This window comes from Lontra canadensis, unplaced genomic scaffold (genome assembly GCF_010015895.1).
Source record: "Lontra canadensis isolate GAN:19392208 unplaced genomic scaffold, GSC_riverotter_1.0 scaffold40, whole genome shotgun sequence".
NCBI lineage: Eukaryota > Metazoa > Chordata > Mammalia > Carnivora > Mustelidae > Lontra > Lontra canadensis.
Window position 1 is genome coordinate 12,052,262 of NW_022631034.1, and position 24,365 is coordinate 12,076,626.

Here is a 24,365-nt window from a genome sequence, read left to right on the forward strand (position 1 = left end):
GATTTTCCAGGTATGGAGCAGTGTGGGGCCTGGGCTCACCTCTGCCCCAAAGAACATGTCAACAATGCAAAGCACTTGAAATTCGCTCTGCCATCCTACCAAGCTTCACCATGTAAGGCCGTGACATTTGAGGTTAGGAATTGTGAATGTGGCAGGGTGGGAGTCTGGAAGGTCATCTGGGAGGTGGTTAAAAATGGAGATGGTAAACCTACAATTTGACTTCATCATTACTGATTTTTATTTTTATTGTTTCCTTGCTGTTTGAGAAATAACTTGCTGATAAATCAATACTGTGGACATCCTTATTATGTACAAGAGATTTGGGTCTATTTTGATCAGTTCAGTTTTACCATTGAATGTTACCACCTACCTAGACCTGTTGCGGGCACCCAGTAGTTCCACAATCAATAGTTGTTCCCCCAGGTTAGAACAATAAGAGCCAGTCCTTCAATGTCACTTGCTGTGCGCTGAGTGACGGAGTTAATGATCTTCCGTTTATTAAGTGATGTGATGCTCACAGCAACATTATAAGGCAGGTACTGTTATCTGTTCCAAAGCCAGGGCTGGCCCTAGCTTGCCCGCAATCCCGGCTCACCAGAGCTAGAGGTGGAATTCTAGCCCTGGAGACCTGAGCTGACAGATGGTGGAGTCTGGTTCCCATCTCTGCCGCACTGTCCTGCTTCTCTGAGAGTTAAGTCCTAAGATGTGAGACGTGGCTGTTTAGGGATACCTTCCTTTAGGAGCATCTGAGAAGGAATCAAATTGGGGGAGCATTTCAGTGGTTGGCAGAGGAGCTTGACGGCCCTTGAGGAACAAGCAACAGTGCTGTTTTGAATAATTACTTTCCCCACTCAGGTCACATGAGGTCTGGCGGAAAGCCTCCTGCATAAGATGGAGGGAGAGATGTAGTTGGCATGATTGCCGCGCGGGTGGAAGTGACAGAGTAAATGACCTCAAGAGAACAGTGCCTCGTTCCAGGAGCCAGGACGCACAGAAAACCAGAAGAATTTTCGGGTAATTTGAACAATATTTGCAGGGATGGCAGCACATGTTTCTTTCTTCGCAGCAGGCAGCAGAAGCGGGGAGTCCTTTTTAGGGCTCTGCTCTTATCACCTAAAACTTCCAAAGCTTAACTGACTGCCAGGATAATTAGCCCCCCTGCATACTGGAGGTTCTTTCAGATCCACTTCCGATACATTAAGGAAAAGAAAGAAAATAATCATTTTCAGGTTGAACAGCCTGGCCCTTAGATTCTGATATATGGCAAATTGCAGCCCAATAGGAAATGAAATCACATTTCTTAAGGACAATTTGGAAAGAGGCCTATTACTTTTTCCCTTATTTTTGAGTGCATTAAAATGTGATATACATTATAGATTTTATTATTTACCGTGTCTCCACGGGGGGGTCAGAATTAGAATCATGGTTTGTGGGCGCCAGAAGAGATCTATTGCAGCTAGAGGAGCCCTCTCATTTTATAGTAAGTGTAACTACCATACAAGCCTGTGATGTGTAACATCTGAATGAAAGACCAAGTAAAATGTTCTCTACTTGCAGATTGCCTACTGATCTTTTTTTTTTTTAAGATTTTATTTATTTACTTATTTATGTATTTGTTGGAGAGAGAGAGAGCACAAGCAGGCAGAGAGGCAGGCAGAGGCAGAGAGAGCAGGCTCCCCAATGAGCAAGGAGCCCAATGCAGGACTTGATCCCAGGACCCTGGGGTCATGACCTGAACTGAAGGCAGCGGCTTAACCGACTGAGCCACCCAGGCGTCCCTTGCCTACTGATCTTAATGCTTGCTCCAGCCTTCAGTCTCGGGTAAATAATTCAAATCATCTTCACTTAAAATACTCAAGACTTGTGGATCTCAAATCCATGGTATGGCTTCCCTGGATACTTACAAGAAGTAACAAGGAAGCTTACATCAAAGAAAGGTAAGTTATAGTGTTTTGTCTTATCAGCATGAACCCACGTGTACCATAGGAACATAGGAAAAAGATAGCATTTGGTATTTCTGACAACAAAACCGAACTATATGGCACACTTTCCTACGGAAAGATACTGAAGTCTTCTAGTGTATATTACTGCATTAATCTAAATTGCATATCAGCTATGCAAATTATGGTCCATCCCCAATATGGAATACTACTCCACTAAAAAGAATGAGTGAGCTATATCTTTTAGCTTTCCAAGTGAGAAAAAAAACAGGTAGGAGAGAGGTGTTTATAATGTAATCTATTAATGATTTGAAAATGAGAATATAAACAGGAAGAACAATATGAAGAATACATAACAAGTAATTAAAATGAATTGCCTAGCTGAGGATGTGAATCAGGATGAGAGAAATGAATGTGCAAGAGATGGCAACCAAGCAAAGAGAAAAGAAAACAAACATTATACCTTAAATCATGTGATATGCATGTATTTCACATTGCATATGCATGTAGAAAAGACCTGTCAATGTCCCATGTTAAAAAAGCATGTCGTTCCCAAGAGAACATAATTATAAACAGGAATACTGTACTCCTACTATATGAGTTTGTGGCCATGGAATGGTAGAACTTCCTATCTGAGGTGTGAGCCAGTCCCTGAGTTCCCATGGGGGAGCACAAGGAACTGGGGCTTTCACTTTGAACAAAGAGTTTGCAATTTTCTAGCCATGTGACATTGAGTGTATTTCACACTGAAAAATGAGGATAGAATTGCATATGTTACTGTGAGGATTAAATGAGATCATGTAATGTAATAATTGAAATCTCTGTCAACTTTCAGGAAGTAATCTTCTCCCCCCTCCTTTAAATGCCTTTTCTAATTTATTTCTCATATATATGTAATTAAAACCCTAAAAGTTTTAAGTTTGAACACTGCCTGACAATTTTACAATGACTCCTACTAAGTGCTGTGTTATTTTGTATACTCTCTTTGTGCTATAGCTGTGGTAGGTTGGGGAAATAGTAAGGACTAAATTGATCAGAGAAGCTTCGTAGAGGGAGGTTTTGAATGATGGGTAGAATTTGCATGGGAGAAGACTTTCCAGGTAAAGGAAACACCTGAACAATGGGTACTTTTTCTGGATTCATAATTTATGTCTTCTTCAAAGATTTCATGTTGGAGAAATTAGAGAATGATGTTGATATATAGAAAAGACTCCTACTGTGTAAGGCATCGAAGATAGGTATAGTAAGTTAAATTGAGTACGTAGAAAATCAAGAAATGCAGAGTTATTGTCTAGTTTTAAGGGAGTGGCATTGAATTGAAAGGGACTGAAGAAATGATGTAATCAAATTAGTAAGTACCGTTGTTGGTTATGCCTAGCATACAGATGTGGAGTATTTGCTGATAGATTTTTAAATACTTTTTCTAATTATTATATTTTGTGTAAATATATTTTTATATATTTATACTGCCTGTAAATATATTTACACAGTGTAATCAATCAAGCAACACTTTTTTTTTAATTAGGGGATTATTATGTCCAGTTAATAGGAAGTTTTTACAGGGAGTTTATCTTATACTTCTTTGGTGTCCATTCTTCTCATTGTTTGAGGCCAGCCTTAAAGTACTGAATTCTTTGATTGGATCTCTTGAGATCCTATAATCTCTTTTCATCCCCATTTATTTATCAAGAAAAAACGAGTTTGTAAATTAATATAACAGAATTTGTGATTCGTTTTAGGGATGGAGGAGATTGAGCTTAAAATCCTAATATTTGTCTCCTGATCAAACAAGGAAGTGAGCTGTACATAAGGAATAACAGCCACATGGAAAATAAATCACTACTTTATTAGTGGTTTTCTAAGCTCCTTACAAATCCCCAAAGATCTTTCCTGGAAAAACTGAGTTGTAGTCAGAGGCTACAATGGTAGCCTAAATCCTCTGTGTGCTATACTTCACTAAATGGAGATTGCTGGGCCATCTCTTTCACTGAACTCCCTAACAGAGACAACCACAGAAGGCTTTCTCTGAGAAAGCCAGTTTACTGAATGGGTTTCCAATGTGGAATACCTAAAGCAAAAGCCAGACTGTTGAGTGTCTGGACTCTCCTATCAGTCGCATGATCATAAAGAAGCAGAAGGCAGTAAGTTTAATTCGGAAGCAAAAAAGAGAAAAGGTAACTGTCATTAATGAAGAACAAAACTAGGTATAAAGAATATCCTGAGAATGGCCTAAATAATTGCAATACTTTGTGATGAATATTAAAATAGGTTAAGTGCAGATAAAATGGTGACACAAATATGGAAGTGATTAATTCCTGTGTGAGTCCAGGAAGGCTTCATAGAGAAAGACACATTAGATGTTTGTTGGGATAATGAGGGTAACAAGGAGGAAATTCCAGGAATTGGGAGTTTGGTAAACCATGGTAAGTTTTGAGAAAGAGAAACAGTTTAGTAGGATGGAAGACATGTTCGCAGGGAAAAGGCGAAAACTGGGGGAGGTATGCAGATATGAGAAGGTCTGAAATCCATTACTGGAGGAGGGTATCAAGAATACTTGACATCTGGTTGACCCGCAAGCTAAACCTCAGAAATTGGAGGCTCCTCACCTCTTCACAGTCATTGGAATGTGTGTACTGCTTGTCTTCACTGCTCCCAGAAGCTGCCTCAACATTGCAGGCTTGAGATAGGAATGTGGTGTTGAGATTATCTGGATGGTACATGTGACTAAATCCAGGTAGGGCCTCTATATAGACTTTTAAGATTTGGTGGGTGAGTGCAGAGATCTACTCATTTGTGGCCATCCAAGACAAATCTCATAAGACACGTTTTCTTGCTTTGAACTTGCCACCTCCCAGTCTGGAGTGGCCTGCCTCTTTCTTTGGTCTCTCCCTGTCCTCCACATATGGGGGACGGTTTTAGAATATACCCAGGAGGCTCCCAAGAAGGTTGTGAACTGCATGCTGAAGAATACAAGCTCTGGCCAATGATATCCAGAGTTAAGGTTTGCCCTAATGGTATGAGTAGTTGTTTATCTCTAAAGATGCTATTACATATTTCCATAATATTCTCTATGGTAGCTATAATTATAAAAAATTATTAATAAGCTTATGAAAATTTATCAACAAACTTGGTGGCTTTAGATGATATACATTTATTAATCTGACAGTCCAAAAGTCAGAAGTCCAAAATTGGTCTTCCTGGGCTAAAATAAAAGTATCAGCATGGCCGACTTCCTTTTAGAAGCTCTAAGGAAAAATTCCTTGCCTTTTCCAGCTTCTAGAAGCTGCCGGCATTCCTTGTCTTGTAGACTGCTTCTGTCTTCAAAGCCAGCAATGGCTGGTCAAATTGTCTCAGGCTGTATCACCCTGATATGTTCCCTTTTCTCCCTCCCTCCCTCCCTCCCTTCTTCATCTATAAGGTCCTTTGTGATGACCTTGGACCTGCCCAGATTATCCAAGATAATCTCCACATGTTATGGTCAGCTGATTAGCAACCCCTAATGTAACAAGCCTCTTCACGTAACCTAACAATAGTGGTTACAGATGCTGAAGAGTAGGATGTGGAAGTGTTGGGAGAGGTGTTATTCTGCCTATAATACATCATTTGTATATATCGATTGAGCAGATTAGTTTTTCAATATCACATTCTTTTTTTTTTAAGATTTTATTTATTTATTTGACACAGAGAGCGATTGCAAGCAGGAAGAGAGGGAGGCAGAGAGAGAGGGGGAAGCAGGCTCCCTGCTGAGCAGAGAGACTGATGCGGAGCCCTGTGAATACGTCACAGGGCTGGATCCCAGGACCCTGAGACCATGACCTGAGCTGAAGGCAGAGGCTTTAACCCAGTGAGCCACCCAGGCACCCCTCAATATCACATTCTTATAACACTGTTCTATAATGACAATGATAATAATGGGTCATAGGCTTAGTGTATGAGAGATCAGAAGATATAATGAAAATTTATCATGGAGTCTCTAAAAATGTATAAGACATATTGTCAGGGAGCTCATCTTTCTTGAGAAAATGACTCAGCAAAGCAGTAGCTGTATTCATTTAGATAACATTTTATTTGTTAGAGCAAGTTTTGACAGACTTCATTTTAACAGCTGGAGAAATTAATTTAAAATCACAACATTAAGTGTATTGGCATACTTCTACAGGTAGGTGCAGACAATTACATATTTTTGAAATAAAATCACTGCTTCTACATTCTAATGAGAAGATTTGAGGATAGATAGAAGCCATACATTTAAGCAGATATGCTTTAATAGATAGAAAACTGTCAGAAAATAGATCCACTGTGAACATTTCTACAGTTCTCAGTGATTTCTTCATTATAAATAACATTTTAAAATGTGTACTTTTCTGAACAGAAAAAAAAATAGCAATTCACTTTCTGAATACTTTCATATTTACAATGCCCTTTTAAAAATGGTAAGTTAAAAGGGAATATTGTGATGTGAACTATAATTTTTCTAAAATTAAAAGAAATAAAGAAATCAAATATACGAGCCTAATGAGATAACAATATTTTTCACTAACTGAAAGATTATAGGACAGAATTCTTGAGCTTTATATACACTATTTTTACATTTACAGTCATGAACAATATTCTAATTTGACACATTTATGTATTACTGATTAAGAATTTGAAGTCATAATCCATGAAATAAGTATAAAACAGCATATACCTCATAATGCTAACCTAAAAAACAGGGGCACCTGGGTGGCTCAGTGGGTTAAGCCGCTGCCTTCGGCTCAGGTCATGATCTCGGGGTCCTGGGATCGAGCCCCACATCGGGCTCTCTGCTCAGTGAGGAGCCTGCTTCCCTCTCTCTCTCTCTCTCTGCCTCTCTGTCTACTTGTTATCTCTGTCTGTCAAGTAAATAAAAAATCTTAAAAAAAAAAAAGCTAACCTAAAAAACAGAACATAATTGTCATTTCATTTGTGAAGTTTTGTGTCTTCTTTAGAATATTAGGAAAGAAAATGGATATAACAAATATAAATCTAAGTTGTTTTGATAGAAATTTAAATTCAGAACAATTCACACAATGGTAAGATGTATTCGTTGAATTATTTTACCTATAATTTCTCATTTAGTTTACAAAAAACCAAGTTTACTCATTGTTATAATAGCCATTTCCTTTTTCCTGCTTTACATTCTGCCCCTTCATTCTCTCATATTCCACTTTCTGTAACAGAGCTCATTACCAAGGTGATAGGGGACTAGTTTCAAAAGCAACATGAATCACAAAAATATCAAGCCAGTGGTTTCCTTCAGGACATTCATATATTTCTTGTGTTAGAAAGAAAACCTTTCCTTGGGCGCAGTGATATCACTCCTGAGAAACCAATTACTTTTCATATATCTGTAATACTATTTTGACATAACTAACTATGTCGTGGAGAAAAGCAAACTCTAGGTATATGGTACATAAGTATGGTATCTTATCTGCAGTTCCTACACTGTAAACAGAAAAACTGATTTAAAATAGTTGATTATCTAGTAATTAATAACTGGATAATTGGTTCAAGTCATTTTTATACATTGACCATCCACAGCTTTGCTTTTTTATGTGTGGCAATTATGCATAGTTCTTTATTTTTATCTTAAGCATCCGAAACAACAAGGGACATTTTTGAACAATCTATAGTATTCTTCTTGGATCTAAAAAAAAAAAAGGAAGATAAAAAGGAAATGTTAAACTTAATTGCAACAACCACATTGAATTATTTTCAAATCACATTATATTGTTATATTTGGTTTTCAAAAGTATTTTCTTTTTTTAAATTTAATTTTATTTTTTCAGTGTTCCAAGATTCATTGTTCATGCACCACACCCAGTGCTCCATGCAATATGTGCCCTCCTTAATACCCACCACCAGGCTCACCCATCCCCCACTCCCCTCCCCTCCAAAACCCTCAGTTTGTTTCTCAGAGTCCATAGTCTCTCATGGTTCATCTCCCCCTCTGATTTCTCCCAGTTCACTTTTCCTTTCCTTCTCCTAATGTCCTCCATGTTATTCCTTATGCTCCACAAATAAGTGAAACCATATGATAATTGACTCTCTCTGCTTGACTTATTGCACTCAGCATAATCTCCTCCAGTCCCATCCATGCTGATACAAAAGTATTGTTTTCTCATCATCTGTTAGAATACGCTCAAATTAATAGAAGCTATGTTTATATTCCTAAAAACAAGTTTTGTTTGAAAGCCTATTTCCATATGAAAAGCTAGGGGATCTGATTACTTTGATACTAAAGTGTACTGCATTGAGGCTACAGAAGGACTCACCATAAATCCACGAGAATAAGAATTTTTATCAATTTGGTAACTGATGCTACATGAATATGCTGTAGGGCTGGCCAAAATTAAAAAAAAATGAACAAAAATAAAATAAAACTGCTTACTTTTCTAGATAAGACACACAGGAATAAGAAAATGAACATCCCTTGGAAGGCATTGCTGACGGTGAAGAGGTAAGCTGTTACTACTGATGCGTGCACAACATGGAGGACCCCAAAGATCCAGGTGGTGCCAAGAAGGAATAGGAGAGCAAGGGCTCCCCTTGCACAAGACCTAGAATATATTTGAAATGTTTCAGTTAAGAACACCACATATACTCAACACACCCCTAAACTCCTCCAATTATGTGAGAAAAGAGTTGTTGGTATAATGAAGAAATCTACAAAGACCACAAGGGATTTTGAAACTGACAAATTATTCTAGCTTCAGGAGATGGGCTTCTGGGTATGTTACTGCCCGGGGTGGGGATGTGCTTCCAAAATGAAGGCAACATTATTAAAATATGGTACTTTTCAAGGAATTTCCTTAATCCTAAAATATTTTTATCTAGTGTACTGCAGTGTATGTGCTTTGATTTCAAATCAAATGTTGCAATAATTCCTGAAGATAAGACATATATCTGTTAGGAGGTATTTTCCCTAAGAAACCTTGGAAACTATACCACGTGGACTTGGGTCAGTACGTGTACAGGACATCAAAGGAAACTTCTGCTTTCCTTTCAGGTCTAGACAAGAAAGAATAAGAGATAAAACTAGATTTTTTTTCACTGTTGCAATACAGTTACCTTAAAATAAATTCATATCAGAATACTGTTTTCTTAAAAATTAAAAAAAAACATGTATTTTCAACTTATTGCCTATGACTTTGGTTAAGCAATATTCGGTCCTGCTCACTGAGGACACTGCTTTGAAAGTGAGGCAACGAATGATTATTTTCTCATTCTTCGTCCAATCATTCCATACTGCAGAAGATGTTTAAGCAATGTACCTCAGAAAATGAGTCATTTTCAACTTTATTAAAACCATCACACTACATGAAGCTATGAATGTGAGGGATAAAAGAAAGTAATCGATCAAACGTTTGCTAAATCTGAACTATAAATCTTGTGCGAGGTATTGAAACTACAGGAGTGTTTCCAAGCAACACAAACGTTAGTGGTTTCTAATGTTCCCTATAGTACACTTTAGTTTTTCCTGAACAAACCATTTTCAAGGTCTCAATAAATCAGTTTTAAAGAGAGGGTTGAAGGAAAAATCATGGCAGCATGCAAACGAGGAGTCCCAAGAAAGAAACACAGTTACTAAGCTCCGAGGAATGTTTTCCAAAGAAAATCACTAAGGCCTATTTTTGCCCTAAATCACAACCATCATCTTTTCTTTCAAAGGGGATTATGTTGGAAAAGATTGCTTTACTTACCATTTAATCTGTGGTGATTATAATCTTATTAAACATATTAAATGCTATTTAACAATAAGTATTTTAGATATGGCAGAAGTATAAAAATAATTTTAAAAACAGTCCTTTCAAGAATTATTTGTGCCTTAAGTTACCAAAGCTTTTAACTACTAAAGAAATAGAGTTAAAGAGACATTTACCTTATGTTCTCATAGCAACTAACTTCTGGTTTCAACCCTGCAGTGTGACGAAAAACTTTGTATATGATAAATCCAAAAGCCAAGAGATTAACCTGAGGAAATAAATGAATTTCAAAGAAGAGATAGTTTTCATAGTCAATTAGATACAGATGAAGGAAGTAAATAAATACTAATGATTTCAAATAAGATAGAAACTAGAAAATGGTGGGATTTTTATGTATATTATTAAGTACAAACCCTCTGGTAGATTTCAGGAAGCAAATCTGTGGCTGATCTTTACGATAACGCTGAAAATTGTTAGTACAAATGGTAGCACAATTTGCCAGATCATTTTAAACACCCTGTTCCAGAAACTTTTTCAGATGTACGATCACGTCTACAGATTGATGACTATCATCGGCTGCCAATTACAGATTCATAGACATATTAAGTTAAATGTTGGTTTGAAAAACCTTGTGAACATTTGAAAAATCAAATTTTTGCTCATTAAATTATATGTTGCTTCGAGGAGAAATGTTAGTGATAATTGTGTCAACCTTTAAAAAATTAAACCAGAAAAAGAATACTCAGAAAAATTAGAAAATCCAACAAAACACCTTCAATTTCTGTTCCTAGAAAGTGTTTTGAGTGTACTTTCTTTTGTATAGTTCATCTAGCTGTGTCTCCTAATATTTATGCTCAGATTTCCTTTCCCTAGATTTAACCTCAGAAACTTTCAAAATATTAATCAGTGAAATAAATGTTTGTTTGACGGTATATACTTTTTATTAAACATTTATCATTCTAGTATATATATTTCTTATTATGAGCTAAGTAAAGTACATACAATTTCCACTCCTTTTAAAGTGACTGCATTATGAAAAGTTTCCTTTTTTCCTATATTTTTTGAAAACTTAAACTCATATTTGTAGTGCCAGAAGATTAAGTCAAAAGTATATTTTAAATGTGTATTTATTTAATCTGAGTATACTAATAATTAATATCAAATATTATAAAATTTGTAGATTAACCTTTTTTGAATACTTTATTAATCCAAACAAATTTTTTCCAAAGCCATTTTGCAATAATGGTAAAGTGCAATAATTTAATTTTTACCTAATTCTTACACTAGTATTTCAAAAGCTTATAGTTAAAAAAAATTGTTTTTTTCCTTCTGTAGTCTAAGGAGTTTTATGTAGCTTCTCAAAATTTATTAATTATTATTTAAAAAGCAGTATGAAAGAATGGGTCAGATAATTTCATGTTGTCACTTCTCCATGGAGAGGTCCTTGAGAGAAAATCTTAAAGGGATAAGGGTCTATTCCCTTCGTCCTGCTTTCAAATGTCCATCACTTGAATGATATGATTAACTAATTTTAATTACAGTAATTCTTCCATACAAAGGAAAGACTTCAGCAATTGCAGAGGGGAGAGAAAGTATATTAAAAGTGATTGAATTGATAGTTTCACCTTATCTTAGTCTCAAGTAACTAACTGAAATTATAATTTAATATTTAATTTTATAAGGAGTCTTTACTTATGAAAGGAGAATACATAGTATATTCCAGGTTTTTATAGCTACAACTTCTTTAAATAAATTTGGAAACAACAATTTTATTTAATTTCATAGATAGGAGTATATATATTTTAAAATAATAAAAAGTATTAAAGTTGGTTACTATAAATAATATATGTCAAATTATTGGTTTGAATATTTGCAAATAATTTTAATGAAGTATTTATATTGAATTTGTTATCTCAAAGAATTATGAGATAACTGTAACAAAAAAATTGTTCTCTAGATGCATAATTTTTCCATGTGACTGACTGTAATATTAAATTTTCTTATAGTCTTCAATAAAACAGGTTTGAAAAACAGTTGTTCATACTGCTGTGTCTTCTCAGAAGTCCATCAACATTTGAAATGCTGTTCCACATCATAAGCTAAAATAGCGAAGAGCAGCAATGGAACATTCCCTACGGGTGATACAGTTCTGGAAAGTACATTTTTCTGTACAATAGGGAGAAAGAATGTTTACATACTTATAAAAACCAGGTGCTGTTGGACAAGTAGGAGACTTACTCCATAATCTCATACTTTCCACATTATAAGAGAAACAGATTAAAATATTTTTATCAAAAGGTGTTATGGTTCTATGTAATAAAAAATCACAGATATATTGATTTTATTATCCATATTCATTGGTACTAATATAAATATATGAAGCTTCTTGTATGTATTCTAAACATTTTATAAAGGGTCCAATTCTCTGGTATAGTAGTGAGGAGTGGGTATCTATTAATGAACACAAGAGGCATTATCTTTTGTTCTCACAAACTTATTAAGAAAATATATAGTAAATGACGACATAAATACTTACAAATCTATGAACTGTGATAAATGTTATCAAGTTACAAATTTGGATTATTTAAATAGACAAAATGAGGGTGGGTTAGAAGGGTTCAGGAGGTACTTCTCTTAGGATTTAGTATTTAAACCAAGACCCAATAAATTATAATGGATTAGCAGATCAAAGTATCCACGAGGCTTGAGAGAATTGAGGATAGTGCAGATCTTGACGGAATTAGCAAAAGTAGCCAGGGTGGAGGCAACAAAGGGAGAGGCAGTATGAGAAGAGGTGCGTGAAATAGACAGGAATGAGAATATTACTTGGATTTTCTCTTAAATGCAAAGGATTTTAATTTATTCTTTCATTCAAGAACACTTACATACTTGAGCCTTTTCCTTAAAGCATGTAAGGAAATGGGATGGAATATATATATATATATTGGAAGAGATGACCAGTCAATCGGCAAGTCAAACACTGTTCAGTAAGTGCCCAGAGATTGTTTGCAAAGAGCAAAAGAACACAGGAAATGATACCCTCATTTGTGATTTCTAAGCCAGCCTCTAATGACCAGTAAAGCCAAAGGAGAGCAACCCAGAGAAAGTTAAGTGATTACTCAGTATATCATCAGTCATTGGACCTATCTCTGCACAGTCACTTCTTAGGTGATCAGACCTAAAGGCTCAAAATACTACCCTTACACCCTATCTGACTGCTTCACTAAGTCTAATAGGCATCAGGAATTGAACGTGTCAAAAAAATCCAAAAAATCAAGCTGCTGTTCTTCCCCCTAAAGAACTTATTTTTGCTTCAATTTTTCCCACCTCAAAAAAAACCAACAACAACAACAACAAAACAAAAACAAAAACAAAAAAAACCCTATCTCATCCTTCTAGCAGATCAGCCTCATCAGCAAACCCTTCACCTCCACCTTTAAAACATTCTCAGAAGAGGACTACCACTTACTGTCTTCACAGTGCCTATCCTGGGAGAAGCCACATTGTGCCTCACCTGAGCTATCGCAAAACCGCTAATTGGTCTCTCTGCTTCCATCCTTGCCCTCCTACAATCTGTTCTCGTTACAGCAGTCAGATGGATCCCTTTAAAATGTAAGTCAGACCATGTCTCTATTCAGAACCCTCCAATGGCTTCCCATAGCACTCATAGTTAAACCTAAAGATCGCACGATGACCTCTGGGTTAGAAAAGACTTTGTTTTCACTGTGCCTCTTCTCTCCAGTCCTACTTCTCTCTCCTTTGATTAAGTCACTACGTTCACATGGATTCTTTGTCCTTCCTCCAGCCCACCAGCATGCCCTAAGGCTCTCCACTATTCCCAAGGCCATGCCCTCACCACCTCTGTTTAAATGCCGCCTTAACTACATACTTGCCTTCCACTGTATGTTTATTAAAAACTGAAACCCAAATGATAAAATCAAAGCTGAGTTCAATTCTATGGCAATACAGAAGATGATGGTATTCTTTATTGTTTTGGACAATGCAAATTCTATAAGCAAACATGATCTTTCCTTGCCTGAATCATTGGAACACGGAGAAAAAAAATTCTCCTTGACCAAACTATAGTCAGCCTCAACCTTGGGCTTCAGTGCCCTTCTTTGAAGAATTCAGTTTTAGCAAGAATCTTGCTAAGTCAGCTTAGAGAAAAACCTACCACTCTTGATATCCAGTCATTTTCAATATCTAATTAAGTTCCTCATCCCCCACCCTTGATATCTGATCACACTGGCCTGCCTCTCAGCAAGAGTCCTGTTAAAGTAAATTTAGCAAGAATTGTCACAACCCTTGCCATCTGCTCTTAGTAATTTTCCACTCACTCCCCTCCACACGCCACACAAACTGATCCTTGTCTATAAATCCCCAGCTGGCTTTATTGTATTCAGAGTTGAGCTGAATCTTTCTCCCCTATTGTAATAGTTTTGACACCTATCACAGTAGTCCTGAAAAAAGTCTTCCTTACCATTTAACAAGTGTCAGAATAGTTCTTGTCTTTAACAAAACTCAGAGCCAAATGCAACATCATAATATCCAGCAAATTTGGGGTAACCGGAAAAACTTGTATTTGCAGATTTTACACTACCTGTATTCTCTTTATCTATAAATACATAAGCTATTTTAAACCCTTCTTTATATAGAGTGAAAAACCTTGAATAATCAGTATCACCCAAAGGCACATGACTTTATTTACTTAGAGGTGGGAATTAAGTTGAATCTCTGCATTTTATATGATATGGACAACTATTTTCTGGAGGGGATGTTGTATGAACTAACTACAAATAGTCTGAGATAAGATAAAAACAGAAGCTCAAAACAAGATTATACAGAATTAAAAAGTATTTCTGATGATAAATGGTTTGCAATTATTCCAGAAGTCATGACTTTGAGGCTAGAGAAATATGTGCATTTTACGTTAAATAATTGGAAAGCTTTTACTAGCATTGTGTTAACTGGCAAAGCTACCTTGGGGATAACTGACTTGAATACTTGAGCTTTTCTTTCAAATACAAGAAACCTCCTTAATTAAGGAAATGGTGCCTTTAAAATGATTCACACTTTTGCTTATTAATATTTACCTATGTGTGCCAATTTTATCAGCTGTAGTTCCCTTATTATTTATCTCTAAATATTAGTGCCATGAAAGCACAGGGGCTAATTAATGACTTGCAAATGAACGAAGTCATTCATTATCATTTTTGTTTCAATTTGAAAAAAAAAAAAAGATAAATCTTGTCAATTAAGAGTCCTTAATACTTTTCTAGGAATAAGCAAGACAAGAAGGTTAGTGGCAAACATGAAAACTCTGAAATTCACTGCTGCACTTGAGTATCCAGAGAATGAAAACAGCTGTGAAGAAAAAAATCATTCAAGTTGTGAAAACTTAACCCTTGAGAGAAACTAATATTTTAAATTTAAAATCCTTCCCCTGGGTTCATCCTAAGGAATATTTATCTATACAGAGATCTGTTTCTTACCTTCATTGATAGATGCAGTTGCTTCAAAGTCTGGCACACATTTTCTGATGTTTGACAGAGTGCATTAAAAATTTTTAAATGCCTTATTTTTTAAAACAAGAAATTTAAATAGATAAGCTGGAGAGAGAGCAGGAGCTAATTCTGAAAGATTTAGACCTACAGGTACATTCGACCCAAGGGCTTCAAATTCAGACTTCAAAATGAATCATCCCAATCAGTCATTTTTCTTTTCTTAGTCTTTTTCTCAATAATTGATGAAGCCATCTATATGCTGATGTCAGATCTCACCAAAAAGAATGAGAAAATTTCTCTTATAGCACTTTTAGATCCATGCTTTAATTTTTCACATATATCAAATGGAGTCTGGTTCATTTAAGAATGTGTCATGATCACAAATACTATGTCCTTTCAAATAGTTTCATTACCTTTAGATTAACTGGCCTAGTTAATCCTCTTCTGCCATGGACAAAGGGTGGATTTCTCCTAGCCTACCAAGAGGGCATTACTCCCCCGGCCCCCACCAACAGTGACCCATTCTCAATCCCTAGATCCCTGCAGAGATGGCTCAGTAGTCTTCAGCTGAAGCTTTCAAAGTGAAAAGATATCATCTCTTAATTAAAGAAAAATATCTACTAGTGACTTTGGAATCAAGTTGAGTTTTGTCTTCATTCTGATTTTCTTCTATTGTTCTCAATTGGAATCACATCTTTAAATGCCTTACTTACAAGCTAATCCCATAGAGTATCAGAAAAAGTGGGGTATGTGCTGAGCAAAAAAATGCCCCTCTTCCAAGAAAACAGGCACAACTAAAATGTGGAACCTGTGAATACAGCAAAAGGAATGGTGCAGATAGAATAAGGTTATGGACTTGAAGATAAAGAAGTTATTTTGGATTATTCTGTTAGGCCCAATGTGAGATGTGAGCCCTTAGAAATGAAAGAGAAGGGCAGAAGAGATACAGCAGTGAGGTACTAAAGAGGAGGAGGCAGAAGGAGAGGCCAGAGAGAACTGAAGACAAAGGGGGTCATCAGGTCAGGCAGGAAATACGGGAGGCCCCTACAAATTGAGACTGACCCCTGTCCAACAGCCAGCAAGGAAATAAATTGCATGACACTAAATTTGGCCAACAACCTAAATAAGTGTGGAAACAAATTCTCCCCCGGAGACTCCAGAACGGCCTTAATTTTAGCCTAGTGAGATTCGAAGCAGAAGAGACAGCTAAACCACACTGTACCCAGACTTCTGACCACCAGAACTGTGAAATTACAGATTTGTTGTTATAAGCCACCAAATTTGTGATAATTTGTTATGATAGCAACAAAAAACTAATGCAAAGTAAAAGACATGTAAATATAAAATATAAATTGTATTTATATATATGTATGAAATACCCTATAATTGGTGTTTCTTATATTTTAAATAAAAACTTAAAATCTGGTTTAAAAGATAAACTAATTTTTTAGTAACTCATATTTATTTTTGACATTCTAGATATTTGGTAAGTAATTGATCATTTAAAAACTTATTTGTGGGTTCTGTTTCTGTGTCTCTTAAAGAGATCACAAATTATAACTAGTATAGGACTTGCTCTTCAGCAAGTCATAAATAGAGTTTGGACTTTCAAGGACCTGTCACATTTTCCTCTGTATAATGCACACCTTTACAGGCCCTTCTTGGAGGGTTGCTTCATTAATAAATAAAAATACAAGATGCCAGTTACATTTGAATTCAGATAGACAATAACTAACTTTTGATTCTAAGTATCTCCCACACAATATGTGGGGCATACTTAAAAACTGATTTGCTGTTTATCTGACATTCAAATTACTTGGGCATCCTATGTTTTTTATGGTAACCAAAACTTCATGGTTTTAAAATTATTTTCACACCTGAGCCTTTTTGTAATCTGAGGACACTGACTTCTTAGGAGAAAACTCCAAGGGCATCACCCTCTCCACATATGACAGTTTGAAAAGAGATCTCAAAGGAAGAGGTGGTACATTTTCAGATGCTGCAATTGTTGTGGAACCTGGACATATGTGTATGTGCAGAGACTGACAAAATGTCCTAATAGTGTATAGTGCATAAAAGCACATATCAAAGGTTTGAGACCAGTAACGAATACACCCAGGCTAGGCAGGACTCCTTCCCCTTAGAAACCCCTTGGTGTGCATCGTGAAGCTATGCTGGGAGGCAATGGATTAGACCAGCCTCTGTTAAAAAACAAAAACAAAAACAACAAACCCCCACCCCCCAAAACCAAAAACCTTTTGTTAATAAACTAATGACTAGAATTAAAATTTCCAAAGCTTAGATGTGAAATTCCATTACTATAAATTTAGTGCAAACTCTCCAAAATTATGACACCATGGTATGTGTTGACCTATTGTCAGAATCGTAGAGTGGAGTAAGTTTGTCCCCCACCTACATCTACATGACGCTGCTAGGAAGCATCTTTTTCCAAACATCATGAGCCTCGTCTTATTCCATTCACATTCCTGAGGCTCAGGGTGGAGCAGCCTGGGGAGTATCTACAGACCTGAGAGCTACTCCTCAGCTTGGCTTATTCACACTTGGCCCAGAAGAGAGGAGAGCAGAGAGACAGAGGAGTGCCATCTCTAATGCTAGGAGAAAGATATTAAGAGTAATGTGAAACATGCTGAAACAGCTGAAACAATCTGAAAACATAATAAATATAAATAAATAACCTAAACAATTTCTAAATGTGATCAGACAACAGTATCCTTCATAGAACATCTGAGATATTAACAGCATTCACGGTATAATACCTTGAGGTTTATACTTTAGAAGATAACAGTGCTTTCCCACCGATCATTGACTGCTGGGGTAGAGAACTGGAAGAATGGTTGTTCTGGGATAAAATAGCATTTTGCAGGTAGTTACAAACTACTGTAACATTGAGATGGGAGCCAATGACCAAAACACTTACGGAACGTTTTCTATGTGTCAGACATTGTGGTAAGTGTTCTTAAATTTAATTCTTTTCATCCTCACACCAACTTTATGGGGTAATTCCTCTTCTTATCATTATCATCATCATCATTATTGATTTCACATTTATGGCAACAGAGGCATAGAGAGGTTACATAATGTGCCCAAGGTGACATGGTTAGGAAGTATCAGAGTGAAGATTCATACCTCGTAGACAGGTTCTAGAGGATATGTCCCCCTTTTTAAAAAAAAAAAAGATTTTATTTATTTATTTGACAGAGAGAGAGAGTGAGAGAAAGCACAAGAAGTGGGAGTGGGAAAAGGAGAGGAAGAATCAGGCTCCCCACTGAGCAGGAAGCCTTACGTGGGCCTTGATCCCAGGACCCTGGGATCATGACCTGAGCTAAAGGCAGATGCTTAACTGACTGAGCCACCCAGGTGCCCCAGGATATGCCCTTAAGCACATTATAAAACTACCAAATGATAGATGAAGGGCCAGTAAAGAAAAGTTAAATTGACATCTAAAATTTCATGAACTTAACTGCTTAGACATTTACTATATTATCTGCTAATAGTTACTTCACTTTAGAAATGGTTTAAAGTAGAAGATGGTTAAAAGTAGAAGAGTAAAACATTAATGAATAGTGATATGGCTAGCTGTTTGGCATCAATGTGTTCATTGAACTTAGTCAAGACCCCAGCAACGAAGGCCTTATAAACAGTAGCATTTAGTGTGTAATGCCAGTGATCCCTTAATGGAGATAGCTATCTTCACTGTTCTCTGTGGTCAAAGTTCTAAGAATGTGATAGTCTTCCTGTGCTGGTAAACAACAGAATTTTCTTCCTTTAGAGTTCAGATATGGTTGATGGGTTTGTGTTAGTGGTCAAGTAGAATGCCTTAAAATCATCTACTGGGGCACAGGGGGAACACATTAGAATTACCACTGACCTTTTTCCAAGGAAAAATTAAGGTTTTACTACTTAAAATACATATGATACTGGTGTTTTCACTTTTTCAACGTCATATAAAGCCACATGTCAGGAACAAGCCATTCAGTGGGATGAGTATTTGTTCCTAAAGGTAGAGACGTTCACCCTTTTGTTATCTTATGGCCTACTGCAACATACTGTATGTGTGCCTGTTAAGTGGATTTTCAGGTCACATTATGTAGTTTTAATAAGGCAATACTAACTAAGTAAAAAACCAAGACCCCAAATGTTTCTGTGTGCGTTAAAATTAAACCTGATAAAGGCTACATAAATGAGACAATGACAGAACTGACATTTCCGTGCCTCTAGAGTAAGTTATTTGCTAGCCACGCGGTAAGGTCATGTAAGTCAACCAAGTTAAAAAGTACATGAAGATCTAATCAGATTTGATAAAATGCTATTTAAAAATTCAAATTATTAAGAGGACTATTTGAAGTATGCATTTAGATCCACAGTTTTCAATCATATTTAAAGTCATTCATAATCAATTCAACACATCATTTCTCTAAAGTCAGTGATGCATTTTTAGCAGTCTCTTTTAATGTTTTCTACTTAGAGTTTTAAAAACATTGGAAAATAGCTTTGTTCTTCATGATGAAGTAAGCTAACCAAAATAATCTCTGGAAAATAATGTGGCACAAGTTTAAATGCATTCCATTTATAAATTTAAATACACATTCCTCTTAGTGATATTATTGCAAAGCACAGTTAGAAAGCAATACTGAAGATCTGAAGAAATGAGTGTTAGAGCATTCAATGTGGTCTATTACACAGTTTCACCAAAGTATGGATTTAATGCCTCTTTGTGAGGTATCAGCTCTGATAACCATCAAAATCAAGTGTTAAGATGAACTTAGGTCCAGACCTTTGGATTGCCGTAAAGTATAATCAATGTTTCATTTAAAAAACTAATAATATTTTAGTGAGAATTATTAAATTGAAGTATTGCTATCTTTAATATTTTGAATTTATATTTTCTGAATGTTTAATAAATGTAATTATATATATGTTGTATATTTCATGTAATAGTACAGTAGTGTGTACAATTTTTCAAGATGTAAACATTTATTAAGTTACATGTTTTTTACTGATGAGCTCTTTAGTCAAAAAATTCAGAGATCATTGCCTTATATAATTTGGCAGTTTCAAAAAACAATAGATGCTTCTTTAAAATAAATAGAGTGAATGGACTCAGAGCCACACTTCATGGATTCGAATTTTAGCTCTGATAATTATTGACTGGTCAATTTATTTAACTCTTTGTGTTTTGCTTTCCTTCTATGTAAAATACGGATAAAATATTAATGTTTATCATCTAGGATTGTATGCATTAATTAATATAAAGTATGTAGACTAGTGCTCAATATAAGTTCTCAACAAACATCAGTTATTATCAATAATGGCTATTATGTTTATATGGAAATATGTTCTTCCAAATTGTCTAAATATTTGACATGCCCAATGGTAAACATAATATATTCACTTCACAGTTGAATAGGTATGTGATGTAATCTCATTGGACCTATATATAGCACCTTATATCAGAACTTAGATCTTTCGGTCTTTATTTTGGGCAATAAGATCTCAATAGAAAACAGATGATCTCTTTCTACTTTCAGGACTTTCCTTTAAGATAATGTCAGCAAAGTAAATACTTCAACAATAAATTAATAATGTAATATCATTCAACAATAACTCAAACATTTCTTGTTCATATAAACAATTTCTCATTTTTTGTTGAAAAGCCTCCAGGGTAGAACAGGAATTTCCAGGTCAAAAATCTGGATATCTTCAAGAAGTTTATAGAGAAAGTAGGAGTATTTCAAAGGGCAATCCATAGATAAATTTACCAGATATCTTAAATATAAGAAATACAAATCTTCATGAATCCAATATGATATTCTAGGATATTTTATGGGAGAGGATAGTTATCTTTTCTTAAATCACTCTAGTGTAGAACAGAGGTCAGGACATTTTTTCTGTAAAGAGACAGATTGTAAATAGCTTAGGTTTTGAGGGCCATATGGTCTCTATTACAACCACTGAACCTTGCCATACCATTAAAGAAGCCTTAGACAATACACAAAAAAGTGAATGTGACTGTTTCTTGGTAAAAAATTATTTATAAAAATAGACTGTGGCGATTGCTGACTCTTGTTCAAGAATTCAAGATCCATAAGGGTAAGGGCTTTTTTCTATTTTATTCAATGACATATCCCCAAGGTCTAGAACAATGTCTGATACATAGAAAATGCCAAATAAACATTTGCTGAATGAATAAAAGGATGAAGAATGTTATACCTAATGGCCTATGTAGAAGAGCATTTAGCCATTAATTTGATTAGACATTTAAAAATTGTATTTTTTGTTTTGTCTCACATCTTGCAGATTTTGACAGAACAATATCTTATTAGAAATATATTATCCATAGATATAGCTGTTGTAACTGAGGGATATATTATACATTATCAAATTGTAATGATCCTCTAGAAATAATTTTGCATAAGGGAAAATTGCATTTTATTGGTGGGTACCTTGGGTATATGCAGTATTTTGCATCTAACAGAATCTACAGATCTGTGGATTTTTTAATGTGTATTTGTTAAACATAATCTTGAGCACACAGGTAGGTCACAACAAATGTCTTAATCACAAGTAGGCAGAATACTGCCTCATTAGGAAAATACATTGCCACATCCCTTCAAGTTATAGCTAAATAATTGCTCTGTTTTATTATGGCTAAAAATCCCATCCCAATATATAATCACCTTAGGCATTAAAAAATTCACACTTCATATTTTTAACATGTTTCCATTAGGAATACTTCAATAGCTGAATTTTTTTTTTCAGTGTTTGAAAGAGTAATTTACTGTCTCTAAAATAGAACTAAAAGGTGAAGAGAACTAGAAATGTATAAACATGAAGGATAAAGTGATTCCATGGGTGTAAGGGAATTCCATGAGCTTATTTTTTAGCTGGTTTTAACTGTAGATGGTCATAAGCCATAGTGAGATATTCAGAAAAGGAACAAAGGTGAATGAGAAAAACTGTACGTGAAGAACATTTACAACAGTTGTTCCATTTAATGTGATAGTGAAAATCCAGCAATGAAATCTGCTTTGTTAAGGTATAAGCAAGGAAACATGTTCCTTGTGTATACTTACTGTAGAGAGAGAGAAATTTGTAAAAAACATACATTATATATATGCATATATACGTATATACATATATATACACATATAGGCCATTGACTGTTACTTTGCTTTTAAAATAGAACTCGCACAATTAAATTCAAAGAGGTATCTAAAGTTATTGCCAGGGGCGCCTGAGTGGCTCAGTTGGTTGGGTGTCTGCCTTGGGCTTCCTTTCCTATCCCAGGGAAGCCCTGCATTGAGCTCCCTGCTCAGTGGGGAGTCTGCTTCTCCCTCTTCCTCTGCCCCTCCCTTTGCTCATGCATGCACGCTGTTTCTCAAAAATAAATAAATAAATAAAATCTTTAAAAAAAAAGTTACTGCCGATTTTAAAGGTTAAGCTAGAAGAGACGTAAGATTATCCGCCAATTATTAAAAAGTTTCCTTTTTTCACTTTTGAAGGATGCTTTTATTCTTTTAATTTCATTTCTTTTTTAATAGTAGCACTGTATATAGGGTTGGCATCATTATCTTTGTGCACATGGTAGAAATCCAGGGCACAGAAAGAACCAATGGTTCTTGTTCCCAGTCAGATTGCTTTTGAAAACCTCTCACATTATTTGGCCAGGACCTAATTTTATCCAGTTCAGCGTAAAATGCCAATGTTAAAATTCTGAGTGAAAGCATGCCATAAATAGATAGATCAATGTAGACAGACACATATAGCAATCATTTCTAAGGAGAAAAGAAATGAAGGAAAAGTGATGTGCTATAACGAACACTTTACATATTATCTCTTCTGAGAAGACTTCTCAAAATAATCCCATTTCCATGATGGTGATGATTTCTTTAAATTTCTTTGGGGGAAAGGAATGAATATTTTTGACTAAATACTGTGCTTGGTGCATCATTTATTTTATTTACCTGGCAGAATTACCTGAGTAATTATTACCTGGTAAACCTCAGGGATAATATAGTGAGAGAAAATCCATAAAGATTTCATCTCAAAGAGTGTATAGTCTCCTGGAGGAGACAGATATGAATCAGTTATTAATCAGTTACTTACATCAATACATGTGTAATTATAAATTGAAGAAAGTATTTTTTTTAAAGTGAATTTCTCTGAAGGCACCTAACAATAACAAAAGACATTATAGATCAGTGAGTCTGGAAGGACTTTCCTCAGAAAATGTTGCTCGAATTGGTAACTGAAAAACAAACAGGAATTATCTAGACGAAGGGATGGCAGAGGGCAGTGATAAGGAGTGTTTTAGTGCAGAGGCGCTGCAATGAGAAGGTGCATAGAAACTCTCAGAAGCCGTAAAGCAATGTGATTACAACACAAAAGCCTGTGGGAGGGTCCTGTGAGATGAGGCTGATCAGTAGGCAGGGGCCAGAACATGCACTGCCTCCTAAGTAGAGCGTGCATTTTATCTTTTTTTGCTGCCCACAGTATTTTTAATGTTGGTTGCCCAGTGTTCATTTCACTTTAGCATTTATCTGAGTTTTTGGTTTTTACATCTTAGTAAGATAAGCCGGGGGAAGTCTGGTAAGCTCCACTTCTACCGTGACATGTCTCTTGGGGTGCTGTGTGAGTCACATGTGCAGTGACCATTCTGACCTTCTCCGGGGCTCAAATATGGAAAATGACCAGCAATATCCCACCTCTCTTTCCAGACCCTATCCAGATACGATGTAAGCATCACCTTCCACTCAAGATACATGAGTGGTTAGGGACAGCTACCTTCTTCATCATCAGGGGGTGGCGGCAGAAAGATTCAAAATGGCTGCATTGTCAGGTACATGGTGCTCTATTCCAAATCACCAGTGTTGTGTAGAAAAAAAATTACTTTTGAAAATAGATTTTGGAATAGAGCTGTTTTACAGGTTCATCAATAAGATGAAACCAATTTGAGTGATTTTTATTGCCTACTTTCATTCTTTTTTTTTTTTTAAGATTTTATTTATTTATTTGACAGAGATCACAAGCAGGCAAAGAGGCAGGCAGAGAGAGTGGAGGAAACAGGCCCCCCACTGAGCAGAGAGCCTGATGCTGGGCTTCATCCCAGGACCCAGGGACCACGACCCGAGGCAGAGGCTTTAACCCACTGAGCCACCCAGGCACCCCTGCCT

At 35.8% G+C, this 24,365-nt stretch overlaps 1 protein-coding gene across 1 annotated transcript in view; it reads right to left on the reverse strand.

Annotated features, from left to right (window-relative positions):
• Positions 1–5,983: 5,983 nt before the first annotated feature.
• The window catches only part of ADGRL4 (adhesion G protein-coupled receptor L4), a 108,486-nt gene continuing 90,104 nt past the window's right edge, over positions 5,984–24,365 (reverse strand). The window contains exons 14-17 of the mRNA XM_032870189.1: positions 9,844–9,935; positions 8,353–8,521; positions 6,856–7,608; positions 5,984–6,644 (exon numbers count right to left, since the gene is read on the reverse strand). Of these exons, the coding sequence (XP_032726080.1) occupies positions 7,546–7,608; positions 8,353–8,521; positions 9,844–9,935 (324 nt within the window). The 3' untranslated portion in view covers positions 5,984–6,644; positions 6,856–7,545. The remainder of the gene's footprint in view (positions 6,645–6,855; positions 7,609–8,352; positions 8,522–9,843; positions 9,936–24,365) is intronic.